This window comes from Danio rerio, chromosome 7 (genome assembly GCF_049306965.1).
Source record: "Danio rerio strain Tuebingen ecotype United States chromosome 7, GRCz12tu, whole genome shotgun sequence".
Lineage (NCBI taxonomy): Eukaryota > Metazoa > Chordata > Actinopteri > Cypriniformes > Danionidae > Danio > Danio rerio.
In genome coordinates, this window is record NC_133182.1 from 12,460,959 (window position 1) to 12,486,335 (window position 25,377).

Sequence of the window (25,377 nt, forward strand, 5' to 3'; positions counted from 1 at the left end):
CTTCTGCCACTTTTCCAAATGATCAACTAGAAGTCAAGTTATTATTTGTTGCTCTAATAACTGCAATCGATGACAAGACTTTTGTCAGGTAGTGTAGGTAGCAATAAAAAACTTGACTAACTAAAATAAAACATATTTATTTCCAACAATGTTGAAACTAATTGAATAAATCAACTTTAATTTAAGGTAATGAACTATTCATTTATATAATATATTTGCATTTAAATAACAAGAACTAAATTAAGGCGCTTTTCCGAGTCCCGGCTTGGCCAGTTGTATGTGAATGAGTGTGTATGGGTGTTTCCCAGTACTGGGTTGCGGCTGGAAGGACATCTGCTGCGTAAAACATATGCCAGAACAGTTAGCGGTTCATTCCACTGTGGCGACCTCTAAAATAGAGACAAAGCTGAAGGAAAATATATGAATAGATAATATAGAGTAATATTATGTAATATAATATTGTTCATTTTTCTAATCAAACTAAAGAATTATTATACATTATTTTTAGTAAAGAGAGTGATAAAGTTCCCTTCACATATTATCAGTAAACGTTATTGCTTCATTAAGCTACATGTGTTTCAGAAAATGCTTAGCGTTTTTGTACATGAGAGCAAATCTCGTCCTCAAGTCCTCTGACATTTTTGAAACACTAAAAAAAAAACAGATGAAACCTAACTTCCGTAGTTACAAGTGTTGCCAATTTACTGCTCCAAGTATGATGTGGGTCTATTTTCCTTACCAAGACGTATGTGAGTGTGTATATCAGTGAATGTCACTCAAGAGTATTCTAATCTCTGGATTAGAGTTCAGGAGGACAACACTTTTTTTTCCTCTGTACGTCTCCTCCACTTTTATCAAAGGAGGGATAAGATGTGGCAAGAGACTCCTCAACTACATCCAACCCACAAAATCCAACCACCCAAATCACAAAGGCAAGCATCCAGCCATGAATTCCACAGCAAAGTGGACCCGGGGTCACTTTGAGATAATGGCCAAGTACCGAACCCTGGTGCACGCCACCTTAGATCACCCTAAAATTAGTTACTGGAGCGATGGAGCGGAACACAAAAAGAAATGCTGCTATCTCTGAATGCTGAATTCTCCTCAAGGGTGTAATTCAAGATTCAAACGGTAGACCCTGACCTCCCCCAGAATGCAAGTGTACGATTTCAAGTGTCCTTCAATGGCTCTTCTGTAAACCCTTAAACATTTTCGCCTCTCATTCTTCTTGTTTTATGAGTCTCAGTGATAGATGCCTTTGGTAGACCGCAGGGAGCGGTGGCTGTCTGGAAGTTGGCAGCCCACAGTTTGCGGCTTTCATTGGGGGTAGCGGGGGTCCATCAAGCTCCCCTGCCAACTATTAACTTGGGGTATCATTTCAGATACGGGAGGAGGGAATAACTCTAATAACAGCACTACAGGGGGGTGAGAGTGGCCCGTGGAGCCTTGGTGAAGTAATGAAAGGAAACTGGACACACAGAGGTCAGAACGCAGACACGCTCAACTCTGGTTTCAGTGGTCTTTTTATTCGGATGAGGAACCAGCTAATGAAGCCTGCTTCTTGTCCAGTTCTGGTTGACTAGAGCTTGGTGAAATGCACCTTTTTAAACTACAGCAGGGGAAAAAGCGCAATCCCAATGTGAGGTCACTAAAAATCCAGAGTAGCAGGTGAAATTATTCATCTGCACAGGTCAGGAATAACTCAGAATGAAAGAAAATAATAATACGTGACCAGTGATGGTTCACAAATCTCATGGTTCGGATTATGTTATGTTTTTTTGTCACGGTTTGGGTGGTTCATGTGCACCTTCTGTGTTGTCTTATTAAGTGTTGTGTTGTCACTTGGGGTTGTTTTCCATGTGCGTTTGTTGTGGTGCTTCAGTTTGTTTTGGTCACGTGTTATGCTCATCATTGCCTCACTATGTTCAGCTGTCTTATCAGCCTGCTCCAGCTGATGTCAATCACCGCACCTATTTCAGGACAGCATTTTCCTTGCTCCCTTGCTCTGTGTCTCTGTCAGGACTCTTGGTGGCTTTGTGTCGGACTTTCCCCAAGCTGTGATATCCAACGGAGACATTCCAGTTCTCATTCTGGCATCGAGCATTGCCATTTGAACTCTGTTTGTTTTGTTTTTGACCGGCACTTTTGCAATTGCTTCGCAAAACAGTCAAAACTTGCAATTGGATTCTTTTGTTGACTTTTCAAGAGGTCACACTTAGAAATTGCTCAACTATAATCGCAGGTATGGCATTCTGTCCCGGGAGAGAACCCTGAGCTCAGAGATAGATGAGCCCAAGGTTTCCGCCTGGTCAATGAGCATTAGGAGGGATACGAGATCAGGTGTTTCTCGAATGCCCCCGTGTTCTGGCTAATGGGTGATACTGATTGTTTAGACATGTATGCGCTAGTTGCTTGTGACTGTATTACAATTCACTTATGTACATGTTTTTTGACTGTAGGAGGAAACCGAAGGACCCGGAGAAAACACAGGGAGAACATGCAAACTCCGTGCAGAGAGTGCCAAGTGGTTCGAATAGGACTCGAACCTGTGGCCCCCTTGCTGCGAGGCAGCAGTGCTAACCACTGAGTCACCGTGTTGCCCAATCATAATAGAGGAGGAGGGAGAAGGGAAGGATGGGGGGAGGTTTCCGAAAACGAAAATAAAGAATGAAGATAAGGCAGGATTTATAAGTAGTTTTGGAATGCTCTGATAGGCTAGCTACTGATTAGCGATAAGGATCAGCTGAAGTTAATCATATCACGTGCGCCTCTCGAAATAAGGTTATAAAACTTCACTTGTTTTTCCACATTCGGATGGAACCAATTTTAGGATCAGCCAAAAAGAGGAAACGACAAATGTAATTTGCTTTCCATTGATTACAAAAACAGTACTGCAAGACACTTTTGGTTTCAACAAACAGAATTTAGAAGCTGTTATTTTATTAAAAATAAAATGATGAAATAATCAGCTGAATAAAAATAAATTATAAAATATTCAGTACTGTGAACAATTTACTGTTACTACTACTGTTGCTGATAACAATAAATGTAGAAATCTAACATTGTAATCTGTACAATCCACATTTAATTTTAGTCTCATTTTCTATAAATGATTCAGATATTCACTCATAAAATTTAATGTTTCATTGCTAGATGTATCATGTGTCATGGCATATTTTTGATGGCTGGTTGTCGCCACCTACTGGTTAAATAATGTAATTGCTGCCAACAACTTTTATGTTTGAGCATATAGGCTCGTACATACCGGCATGCTTATCTATTGCGTTTATCATCAGCGTTTTTCAAGACATTTTTTCTGGATTCAAACCCAAGCGATTTTCACTGCCGTTGAGCAGAAGAGTATGCAAAATCCCTCCTTGATGTTAGATGGCGCTACACAACTTTAAGCTTCTGACACCCGCTTGTAACACAGAAGAAGAACAAAAAGTTGAGACGCTTGTGGGCATGCATAGTTAAAGTAGCAGTTCCAGCTCTAGCGATGAACAAATGATTTTTGTTCACCAGTGCAATAAGCAGCTCCACGTTCATATCGCCTCTGGGCATCTTCTTCAATTTGCGCTCGCATTGACAGTTTTGCGATTGAGCACCTCCAAGTGCTTTTTACTGTAACTTCAGCAGCAACGTGCACGTGAACATAAGTGCCATGCTGATTGGAGGAGAAGGTTTTATTGAGACGTTTTTTTTTTTTTTTAATGACGCTTTTACGCCTGCCGTTTTGCACGTTGATGTGCACGATCACATAAACGCCCTTTATTTGGTCACAAGGCGTTCAACGTTGACGGAAAATGCGAGCAAAAAACATCTCGGTATGCACGTGCCTTAAGACGGTGATTTTAATCTTTACCATAAACATCAGTGGTTAAATCTAAACCATAAACTGTTATCCTATTACTTTTGCGCTATTTGACTGTTTATAACTTCATAATTAACTCAAAAGACTAAAAAAATGAAAAACTTAAAAAAAAAAATTTAACACAGATTGAAATGCAGCAATTCGAAGGATTAATAAACATGCAAGTCACCCTCATTTATAATTTATGTTGTCTGAGTGTTGAGATCCCGATCAATGATTAATCATGCACCTTACACTGAATTCGTTAATGCAGGCTAAACAAGTAGTGACAGAAAACACCTTTAATCACCTAAGAATCCCAGCACATTCTGAATAACCTATCACAACTTCTTCTGCCATCATTATGTTTTACAAGAAAGCCTAAACGCTTTCATACATGTCATTTAAATGACGCGAGAGGCAATCTCTCTGCGAACGGATTCCTGCTCATGTGGCGACTGGCAGACTTGCACATTTGTTTTATGTGGCTTTACACAGTCAATCACCTTTTGGGATTATTTCTAACAATTAGCAGATAATATGGCACGCTGTGTGCACTTTATTGTGCTCACAAACCATTCAAGTGGCCCTTGCATTTACTAACACAGACTATATTTGAAGTATTTGGAAGTAATTAGCATTTTCCTCCTGTAGAAAAGCATCATAGGAACAATGCTTAGTGGCTCAATGCAGTACAACAGTGTTTTAAAAAAAGAAAACAACAAAAGAGAATGTATTATTATAGTATACAACCAAGCACAAGTGGTCCTAACACAAACAAGTTGCAGATAATATTAAGCATTGAGCGTTTTTCCCAAAGAAAACCCCATCTAGGCAAAATGCTAGCAGGCAAATGTATCTCTTGTATCCATTTTTGGTTACCCGCAAGCAAAATGGCGATGAAACATTCATTGTAGTTTTATTTCACAATGTCATTAAGTACTCAAAAATTTGCCTGTTGTATAAAATCATTCATGGTCTGTCATCCCCACCTCTCAGTCAGTTTGTAAACGTCAGGAACACCACACACAGAGCAACATGAGGGGCAGCCCGAGGAGACTGAATTGTCCCACTCCGGAAAAGTACCTTTGGTCAGGGTGCCTTTTCAGTTACAGCTGCACAGGAGTGGGAATTCTGTCCCTGGCAGCATCAGAGATATAACCTCCTTTAATATATTCAAAAAGCATTTAAAAATCTGGTTTATAGAGAATCAGACGTGTCATCATTCCGATTCGATTGAAACTAGCATGTTTCCATTTGTGACTACCATCTTAGTGATCTGTTGTTTAAATGTGTTTCAACTATTTTTTATCTCTATAACAAAATGTTGGTGTTTTAATTTAATTGGTAAATATTCTTTTTTAACATCTATATAACCATGTCCATTTTAGTACTTTTTAACTATGTTTGATTGATTGTATAATTCTTATATAGTTTGTTTTAGGTTGTTCCGGGACAACAGATGAAAAATAGCCTTTGGGCAAATTCTGGTGCATTAGCAGAAATGCTAATTAATGTACACTATCCCTGCCAAATAAACAAATAAATCAATTTGCGCTCTTCAGAAACATATGGGTGATACTATGTCCATATTTTTTACAGTCTATGTTGCTGAGCTGCAATGCACAGAATGTGGCAAGACTGTCTTGAGATACCTGAGGATTCAAGGTTCAGTGGATTATTGGTTATAAAAGAGGAAAGATTGATTTATGTGTTTATTCAGACACTTGTAGTGGGGCCAGACTGAGTGTGCAGGCTTTTTTTCTGTAATGGCTGCTTGGAAATGTCTGTGGAATTAGGCAGAATGGATTCATGTTCAAATGGGTTAAACAGAACTAAAAATAGGGTGGCATGGTGGCTCCGTGGTTAGCACTGTCTCCTCACAGTTCAATTCAATTCAATTTAATTCAGCTTTATTTGTATAGCGCTTTTACAATGTAGATTGTGTCAAAGCAGCTTCACATAAATGGTCATAGTACCTGGAACAGTGTAGTTCAGTTTTTAGTGTTTAAGTTCATTCCAAACACATGCGCTATAGGTAACTTAATTGGAGGTATTGGATGAGTGAATGTGGGTGTGTATGGGTGTTTCCTGGTAATGAGTTGGAAGAGCTGGAAGAGCATCCGCTGTGTAAGACATTTGCTGGATATATTGGCAGGTTCATTCCGCTGTGGCAACCCCTTATGAATATGACTATAAGCCGAAGTAAAATGAATGAATGAATGAAAATGGCTGTAACACATGAGTGTGTGTGAATGTGAGAGTGTATGGGGGTTTCCCTGTACTGGATTGTGGCTGGAAGGGCATGTGCTGCATATTATAATTCATTCCACTGTGGCTACCCCTGATAAATAAGGGACTAAGCTGAAGGAAAATGAATGAATGAAATTGCTGGTTGTTTATAAGTGTGTGTGTGAGAATGTGAGAGTATATGGGTGTTTAAATGAAAGACTATGCTGAAGGAAAATGAATGAATGAACGAATTATAGGTAAAACTAGGCCCACACGGAATCTGCGCGCGCAGAATTCCGCAGATTTTCCACAGATTTTCCGCAGAATTCCGCAGATTTTCCACAGATTTTCCGCAGAATTCTGCAGATTTTCCACAGATTTTCCGCAGAATTCCGCAGATTTTCCAAAGATTTTCCCAAGAATTCTGCAGATTTCTGCAGATTTTAAGCCCATCATTAATTCTGTTCATTTACTTGAGTAAATGTGTAAATTTGAATTTGTTCAGTTTTTATTCAGTAATTTATTACTTTTATATATTAAGGTTTTAGTCATGATACTCCTCTGGATACTCCCAAAATAATTCCACAGATATCCGCAGATTTGTACCAAAATTCTCAGCAGAAAAAGCAAAAAACGTCTGCAGATTCCGTCTGGCCCTAGGTATAACTCATATTAACCAAAATAACAAAACAAACATTTAAAGATGTTTAAGAGAATTCCAACTGTGTGGAAATTTGCAGAACTTTCCGTGGAGGTTTCCCTAATTCTGTGAAGTCTGCTTGTAAATAGCTGAACGCTAAAGATGAAGCCAGTATTGAATCCTGGGAAACATTGTCTGTTGGATAAACTCGCAAAAAGGCTTTGCACAGGTTTATCTCGCAGTGAATCTGAGAAGAAGCAATGTTTGATGTCATTCCACTGTATCCCAGACCCCATAAAAGTAGGACTGGGTGAACACAGGTCATTTGTTTAAGAGAAAGACAACAATTGAGTCTCAGTGTAAATAGTTATAACTCAATAACTCACGTTGGGTCTTCCAAGGCTACTTTGGTTTCTTCCAGCTCTTGAGCTTGTTTCAACCAGGGCAGCTTGGCTTCCACAGGCTGGTTCTCTGAGAAAGCAACAACAAAAAACAACCTTAGTTTAATGGAAAGACTAGCACACAGGCATCCAATACACAACTGATCTTTTAATGCAGGGATTGAAACCAAAGCCAAGTCATTCTAAAATTATGAAACAACTGTAAAAAATGATTCTTGGCCACAAATCAGAGGCGATTACTTGAGGGTGGTGTAGAAAAAATATATATCAAAGAACTGGGCTGGTAACCAAAAGGTTGTAGGTTCAAACTTTGTAAGCTGTGATCAACAAACCATCACACGCTGTACTCTTGAGAGCGACGCACAAACTCAAGTTACTCTGTGGAGGATTGTCCCCGTATTAAGTGTTCTGTAAACTGTTTTGGATGAAAGTGTTGAATCAGAGATGACAAAAAAAGAGAAAGTAAGCCAAGTGCGAGATCAGTATCGAGGGACACTCGGGTTTCAGCAGAAACCTTTATTGATATGAACAAATGTAGTATCATCACTGGGTAACAATTCTTAGTGAAGGCAGTGGTGGACAGTAACATAACTACTGTTCTTAAGTATATATTTAAAGTACCGTTATCAGTATATTGTATTTTATTTTGCTAGACTAGATTCCTAAACACATTATTGTACTTTTTACTCTACTACATTTCCTGAATGCAGCTGACTAAAACGTATTTGAAGTGAGAAAATGTGAGTGGAGAGATGAGAGTAATTCAAACCATACTCACTGAATCAAATGATCCATACAGGATCAGTGGCCGGTAAACAACTCACTGATTCAAGTGATCTATTTAGAGTGAGTGTCCAGTAAAGAACTCACTGATTCAAATTGTTCAGAGTAAGTTTGCAATGAACAACTTACTGATTAAAATGATCCAATCAGAGCAAGTCTTTAATAAACAACTCACTGATTCAAATGATCCAATCAGAGCAAGTCCTAATTAACAACTTACTGATTCAAATGATCCATTCAGAGCAAGTCTTTAATAAACCACTTACTGATTCAAATAATCCGATCAGAGCGAGTCTTCAATAAGCAACTCACTGATTCAAACGATCCATTCAGAGCAAGTCTTTAATAAACAACTTACTGATTCAAATAATCCGATCAGAGCGAGTCTTCAATAAGCAACTCACTGATTCAAATGATCCAATCAGAGCGAGTCTCGAACAAACAACTCACTGATTCAATTCATCTGTTAAGAGAGTGGCTGCGTCTGAAACCGCATACCTCCATACTATATTCATTCATTCATTTTCTTGTTGGCTTAGTCCCTTTATTAATCCGGGGTTTGCCACAGTGGAATGAACCGCCAACTTATCCAGCAAGTTTTTACGCAGTGGATGCCTTCCAGCCGCAACCCATTTCTGGAAAACATCCACACACACATTCACACACACAATCATACAGTACGGACAATTTAGCCTACCCAATTCACCTGTACCACATGTCTTTGGACTGTGGGGGAAACCGGAAGGCAGGGAGAACATGCAAACTCCACACAGAAACGCCAACTGAGGTTCGAACCAGCTACCTTCTTGCTGTGCCACTGCCTCGCCCCTTCCATACTATATAGTACGCAAAAATCAGTATGCGAGCCGAGTAGTATGTCCAAATTCATAGACTTTAAAAATCAGTATGCAAGAAGTACCCGGATGACTTACTACTTCCGGCGAGATTCTGGAGTGCACATCCCATGCACGCTGCTCTATCCAGTGATGCCCCGCAAGCGAATTCATGAATAGGAGTAACGCGACGCAATTGGCGCAGGTAGGTCACGTGACCATGACAAAATGGCGGATGTAGTACGTCCGAATTCAATTCATACTTTTCACATTCATACTGTATAGAACATACTTTTCTAACGGCCGAGCAGTACGTTTAACTTCAAATGCAGTATCTACTGAGTAGTAGGCGGTTTCGGATGCAGCCTGAGTCTCTAGGTGATATCGACTTCATGCAGCGCTGCACAGATCGATTGAAATCTGTCTTAAAGTGATGCATGCCAGTTAGAAATTTTGTGTGGATTGAAGCTGCCATGTGACTGTCACATGTGGCATCAAAGTACCGCGACAGCGCTCTGAGATCAGACGACTGATTCAGCCGGTGCAGCATCTGAAGAGCGACTGCTGAAGCTGCAATGACAACATCGATATTATACGACTGGCCACGTTCCCCACATGACAACAACCACGTGAGTTTCGGGTTTATGATTGGACAACTTCCGTCTCACTAATTTTAAAACAATTAACTTTTTATACCATTTCTATCCTGTACACATCATGCTTATTAAAAAACTACAACTATTTTACTGCAGTATCATCCCTTGTTAAATAATGTTCATAATGACTATATTGTTTGCACAGGTTTATTCAGCCTTTTTCATACAGACCACTTCAGCTCCATAAACAATTTAAATCATATATTTTAGTAAATAACCAAAATATTAACTCAAATTACAGACTTGTAATAAAATAATTATCATCATTCATCCTGACACCCCTATAAAGATTTCTTAGCAAATTAAGTAAAACATACTTTATTAAATATAAAAATATATGATTATAAAATATTTTATTTCCTGTTAAGCCGTTTATGCAGAAATCCTAAAAGTGACATTGATGTACCTTGCTCTTTCTGGGAAATGTATATTTAGTGTAGCTCATTTATTTTGTTCAATCGTTTGTATTAAAGTGCTTTTAAAAAAAATTCTTTCACTTTCCAAATAATCGTTTTCATAGTTTAAGACTTAATCAAAACACCATGTTTTGGGTTTTACAATATTATATATTTTTGGAAAGTATTATATCTACAAATGTAAATCAAGAACTGGAACAGTATTGACATACCATTCAACATCTAGTAGCTTAAAGACTGATGTTTCAACTCCTATAATTTGTGCTTAATGTTTTGTGTTTAATAGGCCTATTCGTAGATATTTATTTCCGTTTTATGTGCCCTCTCGTTTTCCCTTTATTTCTCATGCGTTTGTTATATAGGCTACTTAAATTTGATTAATAATTCCCTTGTTTAAAAATGAACTATAGCTTGACTATATTCTGTATTATTTGTACTATAAATCTTTTGCTGTTGTTGCAATAAATCAATAAATGATCAAGCCATGTGATCGGTTATCATGACTGCGGCAACTTTGAGCCCCAAAGTGTCTGGCTTGACAGCTTCGTTTTCAACTCCGCCTCTGCCCGTGCTCAGCTTATCTTGTTGATTCAATAAACAACTCACTGATTTAGGTGATCTTTTCAGAGTGAATCTCCAATAAAACACAACTTACTGATTCAAATGATCCATTCAGAGCGAGTGTCCAATAAACAACTAACTGATTCAAATGATTCATTCAGTTTGAGACTCCAATAAACAACTCACAGATTCAAATGATTTATTCAGAGTGAGAGTCCGATAAACAACTCACTGATTTGATCTTGGTGAATCTCCAGTAAATAAATCATTAATTCAAATGATCCATTCGTACTGAGTCTCCAGTAAACAAATTACTCATTCAAATGATCCAATCAGAGCGAGTCTCCAACAAACAACTCACTGATTCAAATCATTTGTTAAGAGTGAGTCTCTAGTAAACAACTAATTGATTCAAATGATCCATTCGGAGTGAGTCTTCAATAATTCACAGATTCAAATGATCCATTCAGAGCGAATTTCCATTAAACAACTCACTGATTCAAATGATCCGTAAGACTGAGTCTAGTAAACAACTCACTGATTCAAATGATCTGTTCAGAGTGAATCTCCAATAAACACCTCACTGATTCAAATGGTACATTCAGTCTAAGACTACAATAAACACCTTAGTGATTCAAATGATCCATTAAGAGTGAGTCTACAAATAAATAAATAAAAAAACCTCACTGATTCAAATGATCTGCTCAGTGTGAGCCTCCAATAAACACCTCACTAATTAAAAATGATCTGTTCAGAGCGAGTGTCCATTAAACAACTCAATGATTCAAACAATCTGTTAGAAGCAAGTCTCTGGAAAACAACTCATTGATTCAGGAGATCCATTCAGAGTGAGACTCCAACAAACAACTCACAGATTCAAATGATCCATTCAGAGTGGGAGTCCAATAAACAACTCACTGATTCAAATAATCCGTTCATGCTGAATATCCAGTAAACAAATTACTGATTCAAACTATCTGTTCAGAATGAGTCTCAAATACACAACTCAAAGATGCAATTGATCTGTTCAGATTGAGTTTCCAGTAAGCAACTCACTGATTCGAATGATCCATTAAGAGTTAGTCTCAGCAATAAACAACACACAGATTCAAAGGACACATTCAGAATGTGTCTCTGGTAAACAACTCACTGATTCAAATGATTCAGTCAGACTGAGTCTCCAGTAAACAGCTCACTGATTTCAACGATCCATATAGAGTGAATCTCCAAAATGACAGAGCTAGTTTGAGTCTAACCCTCCCAAAGCCTAAACACAGCTAATAAAGCTTAGCATAAATCTCCATGTGACAATGAAATATTTATGTAAGCAACCATTTATTGATCTGGAACCGTATTATCACAGCTGTCGATGACTGTGGTATTGCAGTAAAGTCTCACAGTAGAACATGGCTCAGGGTTTGGCTCTCGGGTCGAGGTTTCTGGGTTTCTCTGATGGCAGACGGCCTTATATTTGGCGTGTGGGAAGGTCTAGATGAAAAAGCAGGCAGTGGAGAGTTTTTACAAGCATGTCAGGCTCGAGTTGAGCGTGGACTTGATTGATTTGAAGAGAATTACGGGTGAAAAAGCACACAGATGTTTGTGATTAAGATTTCTCAAGTTTTGGCATTGATGAGTAGCTGATATTACATCTAAAGACATACACTAACCATTTCAAAAGTTTGAGTTGGTGAGATTGTTCAATGCTTTTGAAAGTCAGCATGTTTTTGTATTTACTACGACTGTGATCAAATAATATTGCAATTCAATATACACTCACCGGCCACTTTATTAGGTACACCTTACTAGTACAAGGTTGGACCCCCTTTTGCCTTTAGAACTGCCTTAATCATTTGTGGCATAGATTCAACAAGGTACTGGAAACATTCCTCAGAGATTTTGGTTCATATTGACATGATAGCATCACGCAGTTGCTGCAGATTTGTCAGCTGCACATCCATAATGTGAATCTCCCATTCCACCACATATGAAAGGTGCTCTATTGGATTGACTGCTGGTGATTGTGGAGGCCATACAGTGAACTCATTGTCATGTTCAAGAAACCAGTCTGAGATGATTCACGCTTTATAGCATGGTGTGTTATCCTGCTGGAAGTAGCCATCAGTAGATGGGTACACTGTGGTCATAAAGGGATAGACATGGTCAGCAACAATACTCAGGTAGGCTGTGTCCTTGACACAATGCTCCATTAGGCATCCATAGACCCAAAGAGAGCCAAGAAAATATCCCCCACACCATTACACCAACACCAGCAGCCTGAACCGTTGATACAAGGCAGGATGAAGCCATGCTTTTATGTTGCTGACGCCAAATTCTAACCCCACTATCCAAATGTTGCAGCAAAAAACTGAGACTTATCAGACCAGGCAACATTTTTCCAACCTTCCATTTTCCAATTTTGTGTGAATTGTAGCTTCAATTTCCTTTTCTTAGCTGACAGGAGTGGCACCCGGTGTGGTCTTCTGCTACTGTAGTCCATCTGCTTCAAGGTTGGACGTGTTGTGCGTTCAGAGATGCTCTCCTGCATAACCTTGGTTGTAACGAGTGGAAATTTGAGTTACTGTTGCCTTTCTTTTAGCTTGAACCAGTCTGGATATTCTCCTCTGACCTTTGACACTAACAAGGCATTTGCGCCCACAGAACTGCAGCTCACTGGATATTTTCTCTTTTTCGAACTATTCTCTGTAAACCCTATAGATGGTTGTGCATGAAAGCCCAAGTAGATCAGCAGTTTCTGAAATACTCAGAACAGTCCGTCTGGCACAGACAACCATGCCACATTAAAAGTCACTTAAATCACCTTTCCTCCCCATTCTGATGCTCAATTTGAACTGCAGCAGATTGTCTTGCTCATGTCTACATGCCGAAATGCATTGAGTTGTAACCATGTGATTGGCTTATTATAAATTTGCGTTAGTTGGACAGGTGTACCTAATAAAGTGGCAGATGAGTGTATTTTTTTGTTTTTGTTTCTAATTTTAACATATTTAGGGGTCAAGCACTGAAAGTCTTGTTCTTCTGCCTGTATGCCAATGGCGGACCATAAATCTAAATGGCATTTTTTTTCTCTTTTAACTAATTTCCTGTAGTGCCACCAAATATCACAAGCAGTACTTGAAATAATGCAACTACACATAGAAAACATTATTTATCATCATGAAAATGTATTGCATCAATTAAACGTTCGAGGAGGGAAAAAAAACTCCTCCTAGGTCATTGCTCCAGTTTTCACAAAATTCTCGAATAAAGTCCACTTAAATGAATTAAAGACTTGAGGCAATATCTCTGCCATGCTTAACTGTATGCAGACCAAAATTGGTGCGTGTGTTAAAAATCATGACTTGAGGTTGTGTGCACAGTTTCTACACAGCGCCATCTAGTGGTCAGGAGAAATGCAAAATTGAATTTCAGGATATTTTAGCTTAGAACTTCTAAAAATCATTTCAATCTCTTTATATTTGGAGCAGCATACAAAAACAATCGACTTGTTTTATCATTTCAGGAATTTAAGGGGTATATGCTATTGACCTTATTCTGCAATGCAGAAGTGCACTTGTTTTTGCAATTGTTTTTTGAACTTCCTACTTAATTGCCTATAGAAGAAATGACTAGGAATAACAAATGGCAGAAAACGGTCAAACTACTTGCTCTACAAACAAGTGTTCATGACTATACATAAAAAGCAGAACAATGCAATAAGGAAATATCTTTTTTGCAGCATCAAGCAGCAGGCAAGCTGTTTTTAAAGTCTGGAAATCAATGAAACTGGATGAAACCGGAAGTCTTGAGCCCAAAAGATTCCAATTGTTGTGCCAGCTTGTACGTGAAGAATAAGGTCAATATATTACAGACCGCAATGAAGTATTGGTCGCAATCTACATTTACAGCAGCACTACATTTCAGGAAAATGATTTAAAAAATTGCCTTTTGCCAAGACTGCTCATGATAATTATTTGAATTATGTTGAAAACTAAATTTTTAAATCTAGTTTTTCTGACTCCTATTCTGTTGGTCTAATTTTTACCAAAGTACTGTAGTAAATCAACTTCACCATGCTGGCAAAAGGAAAAAAAAGTTGTTGATTTTTTATCGATTTTTGCTCAGCTTCGACATATCAACACATCAATAAGATAATAGAGCCACCTACTGGTCAAATATGATAATTCGCTAAACCTCATTATTAGCTATGTATTTTTTTCATAGACATTCTGACTAAATCTGTCTGAAAATATAATAATAATAATAATAATAATAATAATAATAATAATAATAATAATAATTCCTTACATTTATATAGCACTTTTCTAGACACTCAAAGCGCTTTACACATTAAAGGGGAATCTCCTCATCTACCACCAGTGTGCAGCATCCACCTGGATGACACGACGGCAGCCATATTGTACCAGACCCCATAAGAGCTGATTGGTGGAGAGGAGACGAAGCCAATTATGATATAGAGATGGTCCGGAAGCCCTGATGGACAGACGCCAATGAGCAAATTTGGCCAGGATACCGGGGTCAAACCCCTACTCTTTTCAAAGGACATACTGGAATTTTTAACGACCACAGAGAGTCAGGATCTCAGTTTAACGTCTCATCCCAAAGACGGTGCTCACTGAGCAGTATAGAGTTTCCCTCCCTATACTGGGGCATTAGTACCCACACAGATAGCAAGTTAGGTGCCCCTGCTGGCCTCACTAACACCACCTTCGGTAGCAACCTAGCTAATAAAAATAAAATAAAATAATCTTACTCTTAATAATCTTCAGGATGCTCTTTGGGTTTGGAACGGCATAATGGTGATTCTATTAATTGTAGTTTCTTTTTGGGGTGAACCTTTCTTTCAAAGAAAATATGTAGGATTAATGCAAAGCCTGCAAATGTAAAACACGTGTGAGGAGGAAAGTGTTGGATTTCTAAATGACAAACACCTCCTGTTATGTGGCAAAATTGTGCCTGAACTCGCATGTCTTCTTTCTTGGATAAGGAGTTTGATTCATGAGCAGACGGGACTATGTTTGGCATGACTTGGCATGAAAAAAAGGAACCTTTTATTCATGTTCTCAAACAAATCACTTGAAGTAATTACACATAAAAAAGGATGTCTTGCCAGAAAGACGTAACATTTTTAAGCGGGAAAAGATGCAGTCACACGAATATGTTATTGAAAAGAGTTATCTTGCTTGAATGTGTAATGTTTCTCTTAAAAATTGACCAAAACGAAACTAAATAAAATAAAATATTAAAAACGAAATAAAAACTAATTATACATCATTAAAAATAAATTAAAATATTGTGTTTCACCAACAAATGATTAGAACAAGAGTTTATATAAATAAATAAACAATAAAATACAAAATACAAAATATAAAACAAAGACATACAATAAATAAATAAATGGATAAATAAATTTACTTAACAAAAAATAAAAAATATAAAACAAAATAAGACACACAATAAAATACAAGCAAATAATTGAATAAATAAAATAACAAAATAAAGTAAACAAACAAACACAGCATTAAATTAAAATCAAAAATACAAAATATTCATCAAAAGACATACAATAAATAAACATAAAAATTTAAAATATAAAACAAATACATACAATAAAAACAAACAAAACTAAATACATAAATAAAATAAACAAAAAGAAAAATAATTAATTAAATAAATAAACATAACAAAAAATAAAAATATAAAACAAAATAAGACACACAGGGGCAGCACGATCGCCTCACAGCAAGAAGGTCGCTGGTTCAAGCCCCAGCTGGGTCAGTTGCCGTATCTTTGTGGAGTTTGCATGTTCTTCCCGTGTTTGCATGGGTTTCCTCTGGGTGCTCCAGTTTCCCCCACAAGTCCAAAGACATGCACTTTAGGTGAATTGAGTAAGCTAAATTGTCTGTAGTGTATGCGTGTGAATGAGTGTATATGGATGTTTCCCAGAGATGGGTTGCAGCTGGAAGGGCATCCTCTGCCTAAAACATATGCTGCATAAGTTGGCTGAATGAATGAATGAATGAATTATTGCAAAATTACACAATAAAATAAATAAATATAACAAAAATTAAAAAACAAAATAAGACATAAAATAAAAAACAAACAAATAAATGAATAAAATAAACAAAACTAACTAACTTAATAAAAATAAATGAATAAATAAATAAAGTTAAATAAATAAATAAACACAACAAAATAAAAATGTAAAACAAAATAAGATATGCAATAAAAATCAGACAAATAAAAAAATAAAAAAATAAACAAATGGAAATAAATATAAATAAATACATAAATAAGTAAAAAAAATAAAAAAAATAAAAAAATAGATAAATAAAAAATTTGTTAATTAATTAACTAATTAATTAAAAATGAAAAAAAGAAATGACAAGTAATAACAAAAAAAAACAACAACAAAAAAGTACCAATTAAATTAAAATACAAAGTTATAAGTAATGCAATTATTATCACTTTGGAATAATGAGTTTTGACATCAACTGTATTTGCAACAGTTCTATTACATGGATTTATACCTATGAATATACAAGTATAATTTCTAAACGTTTATAATAAAAATGACTAAAAACAAATATACAATGCCAAATGTGTAAAAATATTTACCAATCACTGACTGAACAGAACATCTTGTTGAAAACTCCAATATGCAGTAATAAACTGCCTGTATTTAATTATTCTAAATATTCTAAATTGTGCTAATTATTCATTTTAATTTAACTTGTGGTTATTAGAAGTAACTGAGATCATAATGTGATTTCAAAAGAGATTTAATTTGTCGTGTTAATAATCTAAACGGAAAAACTGTTCAAAAACAAGCAAACAAACAAACAGATCCACTGGGAAAACAATGTTCAGAGAGGGAGAATCTCAGATATTAATGAACCTCACAGCAAGAGAAGCTGTGGCTGAGCTCAAAGTATCGGTCTGACGTTAGGGAGATTTTCAGATTTCAGATTCTCAATAACAAATTTCTTCAAGAGTCTGTCTGTCTGTCTGTCTGTCTGTCTGTCTATCTGTCTGTACGTCCGTCCGTCTGTCTGTACGTCTGTCTGTCTGTCTGTATATTTATATATCTTGGTCTTTTTTTCTGTCTATCAGTCTCTGTCTGTATGTCTATTTGTCTGTCTGTCTTTCTATCTGTATGCGTACACAGCTGTCTATCTTTTTGTCTGTGTCTGTCTTTTTGTCTATCAGTTAGTCTGTGTGCGTCGTTCGGTATGTCTATCTGTCTGCCTGTATTTTTGTAAGTCTGTTTATCTGTCTGTGTGTCTGTCTGTCTGTTTATCTTTTTGTCTGTCTGTCTGACTGTCTGTATGTTTGCCTTTCAGTTTATCTGTAATTATGCCTGTCTGTCTGTTGTATATCTTTGTCTTTTTGTCTGTCTATTAGCCTGTTTGTCTGTATGTCTAATTGTCTGTCTGTCTTTCTATTTATATGTTTGTATAGCTGTCTGTTTTTTTTTTTTGTCTGGGCCTGTCTTTGTCTATCATTCAGTCTGTCTGTCTGTTGTTCAGTATGTCTGTCTGTATTTTTTTTATGTCTGTCTGTCTGTCTGTCTGTCCATCTGTCCTTTGTTCAGTCAATATATTTGTCTGTCTGTCTGTCTGTCTGTCTGTCTGTCTGCCGGTTGTTTAGATGGTTTGTCTGTCTGTCTGTCTGTTTGTCAATCTGTCCTTTGTTCAGTCGATATATTTGTCTGTATGTCTGTCTGTCTATCGATTGTTCAGTCGTTTTGTCTGTCTGTCTGTCTGTTTGTCTATCCGTCCTTTGTTCAGTCAATATATTCGTCTGTCTGTCTGTCTGTCTGTCGGTTGTTTAGTCATTTTGTCTGTCTGTCTGTCTGTCTGTCTAGTTGTCCATCTGTCCTTTGTTTAATCGATATATTTGTCTGTCTGTCTGTCTGTCTGTTTGTTCATCTGTCCTTTGTTCTGTCGATATATCTGTCTGTATGTCTGTCTGTCGGTTGCTCAGTCGCTTTGTCTGTCTGTCTGTCTATTTTTACATGTCTGTTTACCTGTCTGGATGTCTGTCTATATTTTTTGTCTGTCTGTTTGTATATTTGTCTGTCTGTCTTTCAATCTGTATGTTTTTACAGCTGTCTGTCTTCTTGCTTCTGACTTTCTCTCTATCAGTCGGACTGTCTGTCTGTCGTTCAGTATGTCTGTCTGTCTGTTTATCTGTCTGTATGTCTGTCTGACAGTCTGTTTATCTGTCTGTCTGTTTGTCTGTCTGTCTGTCTGTTGTTCAGTCTGTCGGTCTGTTTGTCAGTTGTTCAGTCTGTCGGTCTGTCTGTCTGGATGGCTATCTATCGGGCTGTCTGTCTTTCTGCATGTCTGTCTATCTTTTTGTCAGTCTGTCTGTATTTTTGCCTGTATGTTTGTCTGTCTGTTTGTATATATGTCTGTCTGTCGGTTTTTCAGTCTACCTGTATTTATGTATTTATATATGCCTGTCTGTCGGTTGTATATCTTTGTCTTTTTGTTTGTCTATTAGCCTGTCTGTTTGTCTTTCTATCTGTATGTTTGTATAGCTGTCTTTCTTTTGTCTGTGTCTGTCTTTCTGTCTATTAGTCAGTCTGTCGTTCAGTATGTCTGTCTATCTGTATTTCTGCATGTCTGTCTGTCTGTCTGTCTGTCTGTCTGTATGTCTCTCTGTTAGTCTGTCTTTATTTTTTGTATTTTGTGTATTTGTCTGTCTGCTTGTCTGTTGTTCAGTCTGTCTTTTTGTCTACTTGTCTATCTGTTTGTCTGACTTTCTCTCTGTTGGTGTCTGTCTGTCTATCTGTCTGTCTTTCTATCTGTCTGTCTGCCTGTCTGTCTTTCTATCTGTCTGTTTGTATGTTTGTCTTTTTGTTTATCTCTGTCTGTCTGTCTGTCTGTCTGTCTATCTGTCTGTCTTTCTATCTGTCTGTTTGTATGTTTGTCTTTTTGTTTATCTCTGTCTGTCTGTCTGTCTGTCTGTCTGTCTGTCTGTCTGTCTGTCTGTCTGTCTGTTGGGACATTTGGCTGTCCTTTTGTCTGCCTTTCTATCTGTCTGTTTATCCATCTGTTTGTCTTTTTGTCTGTCTATTTGTACATCTGTCTGTCTTTTTGTCGGTCTGTTTGTCTTTCTATCTATCTATCTGTTGGGACATATGTCTCTCTGCCTGTCTATCAGTCTGTCTGTCTACCTGTCTGTACATCTGTCTGTCTTTTTGTGTTTCTGTCTGTCTGTCTGTCTCACCTCACTCTCCTGTCTGACAGCTGCAGACTAATGGACAACACTTTGGCTGCGTTCCAAACACTTTTGAGCTTTCCTACATCTGCAGCTTCTCTATCCTCACAAATCTGCTTTCAGAAAGAAAGCTGATCAATAAAATAATCAACAAATAATTGGTGCAACTATAACCCACATTTCCATACATTTAAATTAGGGCTGAAACATCGACTCAGTTGGAAACCTCCACGTAGTCCCAACACTAAATAATGAAGTGAACTTTTTTAATGTTAATGATTGTGTTGTTTCAGCTCATTTGAACCATGTAATTTATATAAGCAGCAAAAAACTTTTTTGAGTGCAGAAAGAGAATAAATGTGGGTCATTCAAATATGAATTACATTAATAATAGATGCTTTTATATAAATCACCATCTTTTAGTGCACATTTTTATATATTTTATGTGATGCTGCAAAATGTAGTTGCTTTAAAAGCAGCATAAGTCTAGATAATAGGTTTTGGAACGGAGAGTTTAAATGTAAATGATTTGTTGTAAAGTAGTATATCTTCTGAAAGCATTTTAATGAAATCAGTGTTTTAAAACCCTCTCTTTTTTCCTTAAGTGGAGCCTGACAGCAGCTGCTCACTTTATCAGTAGCTTTGGCGCCAGTTTTATTTCCCATTAATTAAACTCTTGAGATAAAAAAAAGGTCAAAGCTTTGTAAAGAGTTTGTGGTTGTGCTTCAATGACACGGTTTCTCAAATAAAATAAAATAAAATTGAATTAAATTAAATTAAATAAACTGAAATAAAGATATATAGATATATTGATTAAAATAAAAATGACATGAAAAAACATTGATGTTTCAAAAATAAACTAAAGACAATATAAGTTTAAAATAAAACAAACTATTAAATAAATGCATTCTGTTTAAATTAAAATCAACATAATTAACATTTACACAAACAAAAAATAAAAATAAATAAAATAAAATAAATATATATTGACATTTACAAACAAAAATATATAAAACTAAATGATATGAAAAAAAGTTTTCATTTAATTTGAATAAATATAAAATAAAAATATACAAAATAAAGACAAAATAAGTTTAAATAAAAACAAAATAATAAATAATTGCATTCTGTTTAAATTAAATTAGAATAAATAACAAAATAAGATGTAAATTATAAAATCTATTAACATTTACACACAAAAATAAAAAAAATAAAATGGCATGAAGATATTTGACATTTAATTTAGTTTAAATAAATCTAAATAAATACATATTGACATTTACACACAAAAAAATAAATGACAAAATAAAAACAAATAAACAAAATAAATAGAAAATACATTTAATATAAAAACTAAATATTAAATAAATACATTCTGTTTAAATTAAATAAGATTAAATAATAAAATAAGATGTAAATAATAAAATCTAGTAACATTCACACACACAAAATAAATAATAAAAAAATAAATAAAATGACATGAAGAGTTTTGACATTTATTTCAATTTCAAATAAAATAAAATAAATAAATAAACAAAATAAAGACAAATTAAGTTTCCAGAAACGACATTGAAAATACTGGAATAAAATAAATTTAAATATGTTAAAGACATGGCATGAAAAAAATGTAATTTAATGCAGTGCTTCTCGTACATTCTGAGACTCACTTTACAGCGTATATCATTTAGGCATTGAAGATCACTGATTTTAAAGAAAACAAACCTTAAATGCGCTGATTTTGTAATGGCATACAGTTCACCAGAAACGTTTGACCCAAGTTAAAAATTAAAACAAAATATTGTTTCATAGAATACTCTAAAAGGAAAACTAAATTGCAAAAAAAAAATAAAAATATTTATGATAAAAGACATAATCAATAAATAAATACATTCAGATCAAATTAAACTGAATAACAAAATAGGATGTTTTATTAATCCATTAGCAATTACAAACAAAAAATAAATTAAAATTAAATTAAAAATAATATTATTATTTTTTTAAGAAATTAGTTAATTCACCAAATAACTAAATATTCTGATTAAATTAAATTAAATTAAATTAAATTAAATTAAATTCCATTAAAATTGTCACAAAAATGTAAAAAAGAAAACAAAATGAATAGAATAAAATGACTTTAAGAAATGTGATGTTTCGAATAATGAAAGTTACATTTAAATAATGACAAAAATAAATGAAATATAAACAAAAACAAAACAAAAAAAAACAGCCGCATAATTGTATGGAACATTTCTTGCAACAGTGACTGTACATTGAAATGCTTTTCTTTAATAAAAGCCTTTTAAAAGCGCATGAATCGCATCAGTGATTCAATGCTCATTTATTATAATGATGAAGCTCAACAGTGGCTGCTCAGTTTATCAGCGGCCTTGGCTCCACTTTTATTTCACAGTTATTTATTAACTCCTCTGATAAAAAGTTCAAAGCCTTGGAAGAAACTCACCAGCTATCATAAATCACAACATTACACTGCTTGATCTCTCTCTCTCTCTCTCTCTCTCTCTCTCTCACACACACACACACACACACACACACACACAAACATAAGAAAGAAGGCAGCATTTAATAAATATTTCATTAAAAAAAGAACAGTAAGAACGGTCTAATAAATCTGATGAAACACAAAAAAAATGCTACTGAGCAATCCAATTAACAGTGCACTATTTTACTCTACACTTGAGTCTTGTGTATTTTTTAATAATAATTTAGCCCAAAATAAAATTTCCTGATTATTTAGCCCAGATTTTTTTTTCTTCGGCTAATAGAAAATTTCTAAATTGAAAATTTCATTGTAAGTTACTAGTTGCTTTGATTATATCAAACTTTTTTCTTTATGTCATAAATTTTGTTAACAAAAAAGTATTCAAATTATACAATTTTAGGGGATTTTTAATTTTTTTCAAATCATTTTTTAGAAAATAAGTTCAAGTCAATTTAAGTGTTGGGTAAGTTACTTTTAAAAAGTAATAGATTAACAAATTACTGCGACTACAACTGGAAAATAGTAATCCGATTTTATGAAATTAATTTATATAAAAATTAATCAGATTTATAATTACTTTACTTTTATTCTTTCAGTAATCATTACTCTTTCAGTAATCTAATATTCAGTGAAAAAAAATTACAATGGGTTGATCACAGCAGCTTTACATATTCAAACGACTTAACCCAAAACGTCTCGGTCATGAACGGAACCCGTGTCTTCGGAACGTGTGTCTGGAAGACACTATGGGAGATCGCTACATGACCAATCACTCAGAAGAGTAAGAATACAGAAGAGTACATTTTCAAGTAATTTTTAGGAAGATGAAAATGATGCACTTTTTAATTTTGTGGGCCCTATTAAACACCCGGTGCAATCCTGTGCAAGGCACGACGCAAGTGTTATTTGCTAGTTTAAAGTCGACGCAAGCGTCATTTTGACGTTTTGCACCACGCTGTTTAAATAACAAATGCATTTGAGCTCTTATGTGCACCCATAGGCGTTCTGGTCTAAAAGGAGTTGTGTTAAGGCACACTGCTATTTTGAGGAACCAAACTGTTCAATAAACCAGCTGAGAGCAGGTCTAAAATCCAGTGCAGAGCGTGTTAGTTGTGCGCGTCACTTACACATTGCTTAATACACACAGGATATACAACATTACGCAAATATCTTAACAAATAAAAATTAATTAAAAGATTAAAATGTTTAGAAAATTATTACTTTCTATAAATATAAAAACCACTACCTACATGCCTTCTTCACCTCGGGGGCTTTTTCAGTTTATTCACCACAACTTGCTTTTGTGTAATGTTATTATAATTATTTATTTTATGCATATTTATATCTGTTTATAAAAAACAAGCTTAAATTAGCCTACACTTTGTTATTATTGTTCATTTATTCATTTGCTGGAAATTAGAACTGAATTTAGAAACAGTTTTGAAACAAATCTTTGCGCTTAACAAACAAAATTAATAATGTAGGCTAATGGATGTCTTCAGAGGAGAGCGTTTCCTTATTCACCAAAGAGAGAAAGTGAAAGTAAAGGGCGAATGGATTAGGTTCATTATCCTCTTGCTTCAGATGCTGTTTAACTGTTTTGAAGTATTCAGTTTTTTCACTCCCTGCTGAAAATCCTAGGCTGGTTGGCTGGTTTTAGCTGGTTGACCAGGCTGGTTTTAGAGGGGTTTTGGCCATTTCCAGGCTGGTTTCCAGCAATTTCCAGCCTGGTCTTAGCTGGTGAGGCTGGAAAATGACCAGCTAAATCCAGCTAAAACCAGCTTGACAAGCCTGGTTTAAGCCGGACATGGTTGGTTTTGGCTGGGCTCCCAGCCTGGCTAGGCTGGTCAAGCTGGTTTTAGCTGGTCATCTCCCAGCCTGACTAGCTAAAACCAGGCTGGAAATGGTTGGAAACCAGCCTGGAAATGGGCAAAACCCCTCTAAAACCGTCATGTAAATAGCAAATGTGCCATGGAGCGAAGCAACTGACTCTTAAAGGGAATTGGAGATAAGATGATCAGTGATCTGATTGGTTTATTCTCAAATTACACACATAACTCATTAAAAGAATTTGCTCAACCCTGTTAGACCATGCGCCACGGCGCAAAGCGGATTTTCCTGTCCTTAAAATAGCAAAAGTGGATTCGGACATGCCTTAATGCTTTTGCGCCCTGCGCTTCAGACTGTGTGCCTAGACCGTTAAAATAGAGGCCCATGTGTTCATCTATGTCCATTGCTCTTGAAGGTGTACAGATGTGGTCTTTTACCTCGTGGTTTGTGGCATGCGATGGGGACGAGGCAGTCCTCTTTGATATGAGGTTTGAGGTGAGGATTGCAGCCACCGGCGTGTTGACCATTATAATCCACACACAGAACAACTCTGTAGCGCAAACCTGGACCACAGGTGACCGTGCACTGGAAAACACACATACACAAATATTCAGAGTTCGAAAGAGGACAAATCATTGTTAGTGCTCATCTCACTGGCGGATCTGTGACTAAGACCGCTTATCTTTGTGATGTATCAACTGCCACGATATCCAGAGTAATGTCAGTATATCACCATGATGGACAAGCCAAATCCAACTGTGGATGCAAGAGGAAGCTGTCTGAAAGAGATATCCGGGTGCTAAACTTAAGTTTCAAAAGGGCCAGCAGCGAAAACTTGAGCGGTGGACAAGGTGAGACATGTATTGTTCTCTAATGAGACCACCCTCACTGTCTTTCCTACATCCGGGAGAGTTACGATGTGGAAAAGCTCCAAAGAAGTGTACCAGGCAGACTGTTGCATGCCCAGAGTAAAGCATGGGGGGGTAAGTGAGGGTTATATTGGGCAGCAATATTATAGTATTCCTGAGGCCCAATACTTGTTTTAGATTGGCTCTGAGTCACTGCCAAGGACTATCGAACCATTCTGAAGAACGCTGTGCTCCCAATGGGTCAAACATTGTATCCCGAAGGCGGTGTCGTGTATCAGGATGATAATGCACCAATACACACAGCAAGACTGGTGACAGAATGGGTTGATGAGCACGAAAGGGAAGTTGAACATCTCCTGTGGCCTGCACAGTAACCCGACCTAAATACTATTGAGTCACTTTGGGTTGTTTTGGAAGGAGCGAGTCAGCAAACCTTTTCCTCCACCAGCATCCTGTAATGGCTCAGAATTTCTCTGGTCACTGTGCGGGACTTGTGTCTTTCACTCCCAAGATGAATTGATGTTGTGTTGGCCGCAAAAGTGGGCCCTAAACCATAC

The 25,377-nt window shown here is 36.2% G+C and overlaps 1 protein-coding gene across 3 annotated transcripts in view; it reads right to left on the bottom strand.

Annotated features, from left to right (window-relative positions):
* Positions 1-25,377, bottom strand: part of adamtsl3 (ADAMTS-like 3) — a 391,526-nt gene that overhangs the window by 95,808 nt on the left and 270,341 nt on the right. For all 3 annotated transcript variants that reach the window (XM_003198899.7, XM_068222541.2, XM_068222542.2), the window contains exons 14-15: positions 24,389-24,536; positions 7,112-7,196 (exon numbers count right to left, since the gene is read on the bottom strand). In XM_003198899.7, coding sequence (XP_003198947.5) covers positions 7,112-7,196; positions 24,389-24,536 — 233 coding nt within the window. The remainder of the gene's footprint in view (positions 1-7,111; positions 7,197-24,388; positions 24,537-25,377) is intronic.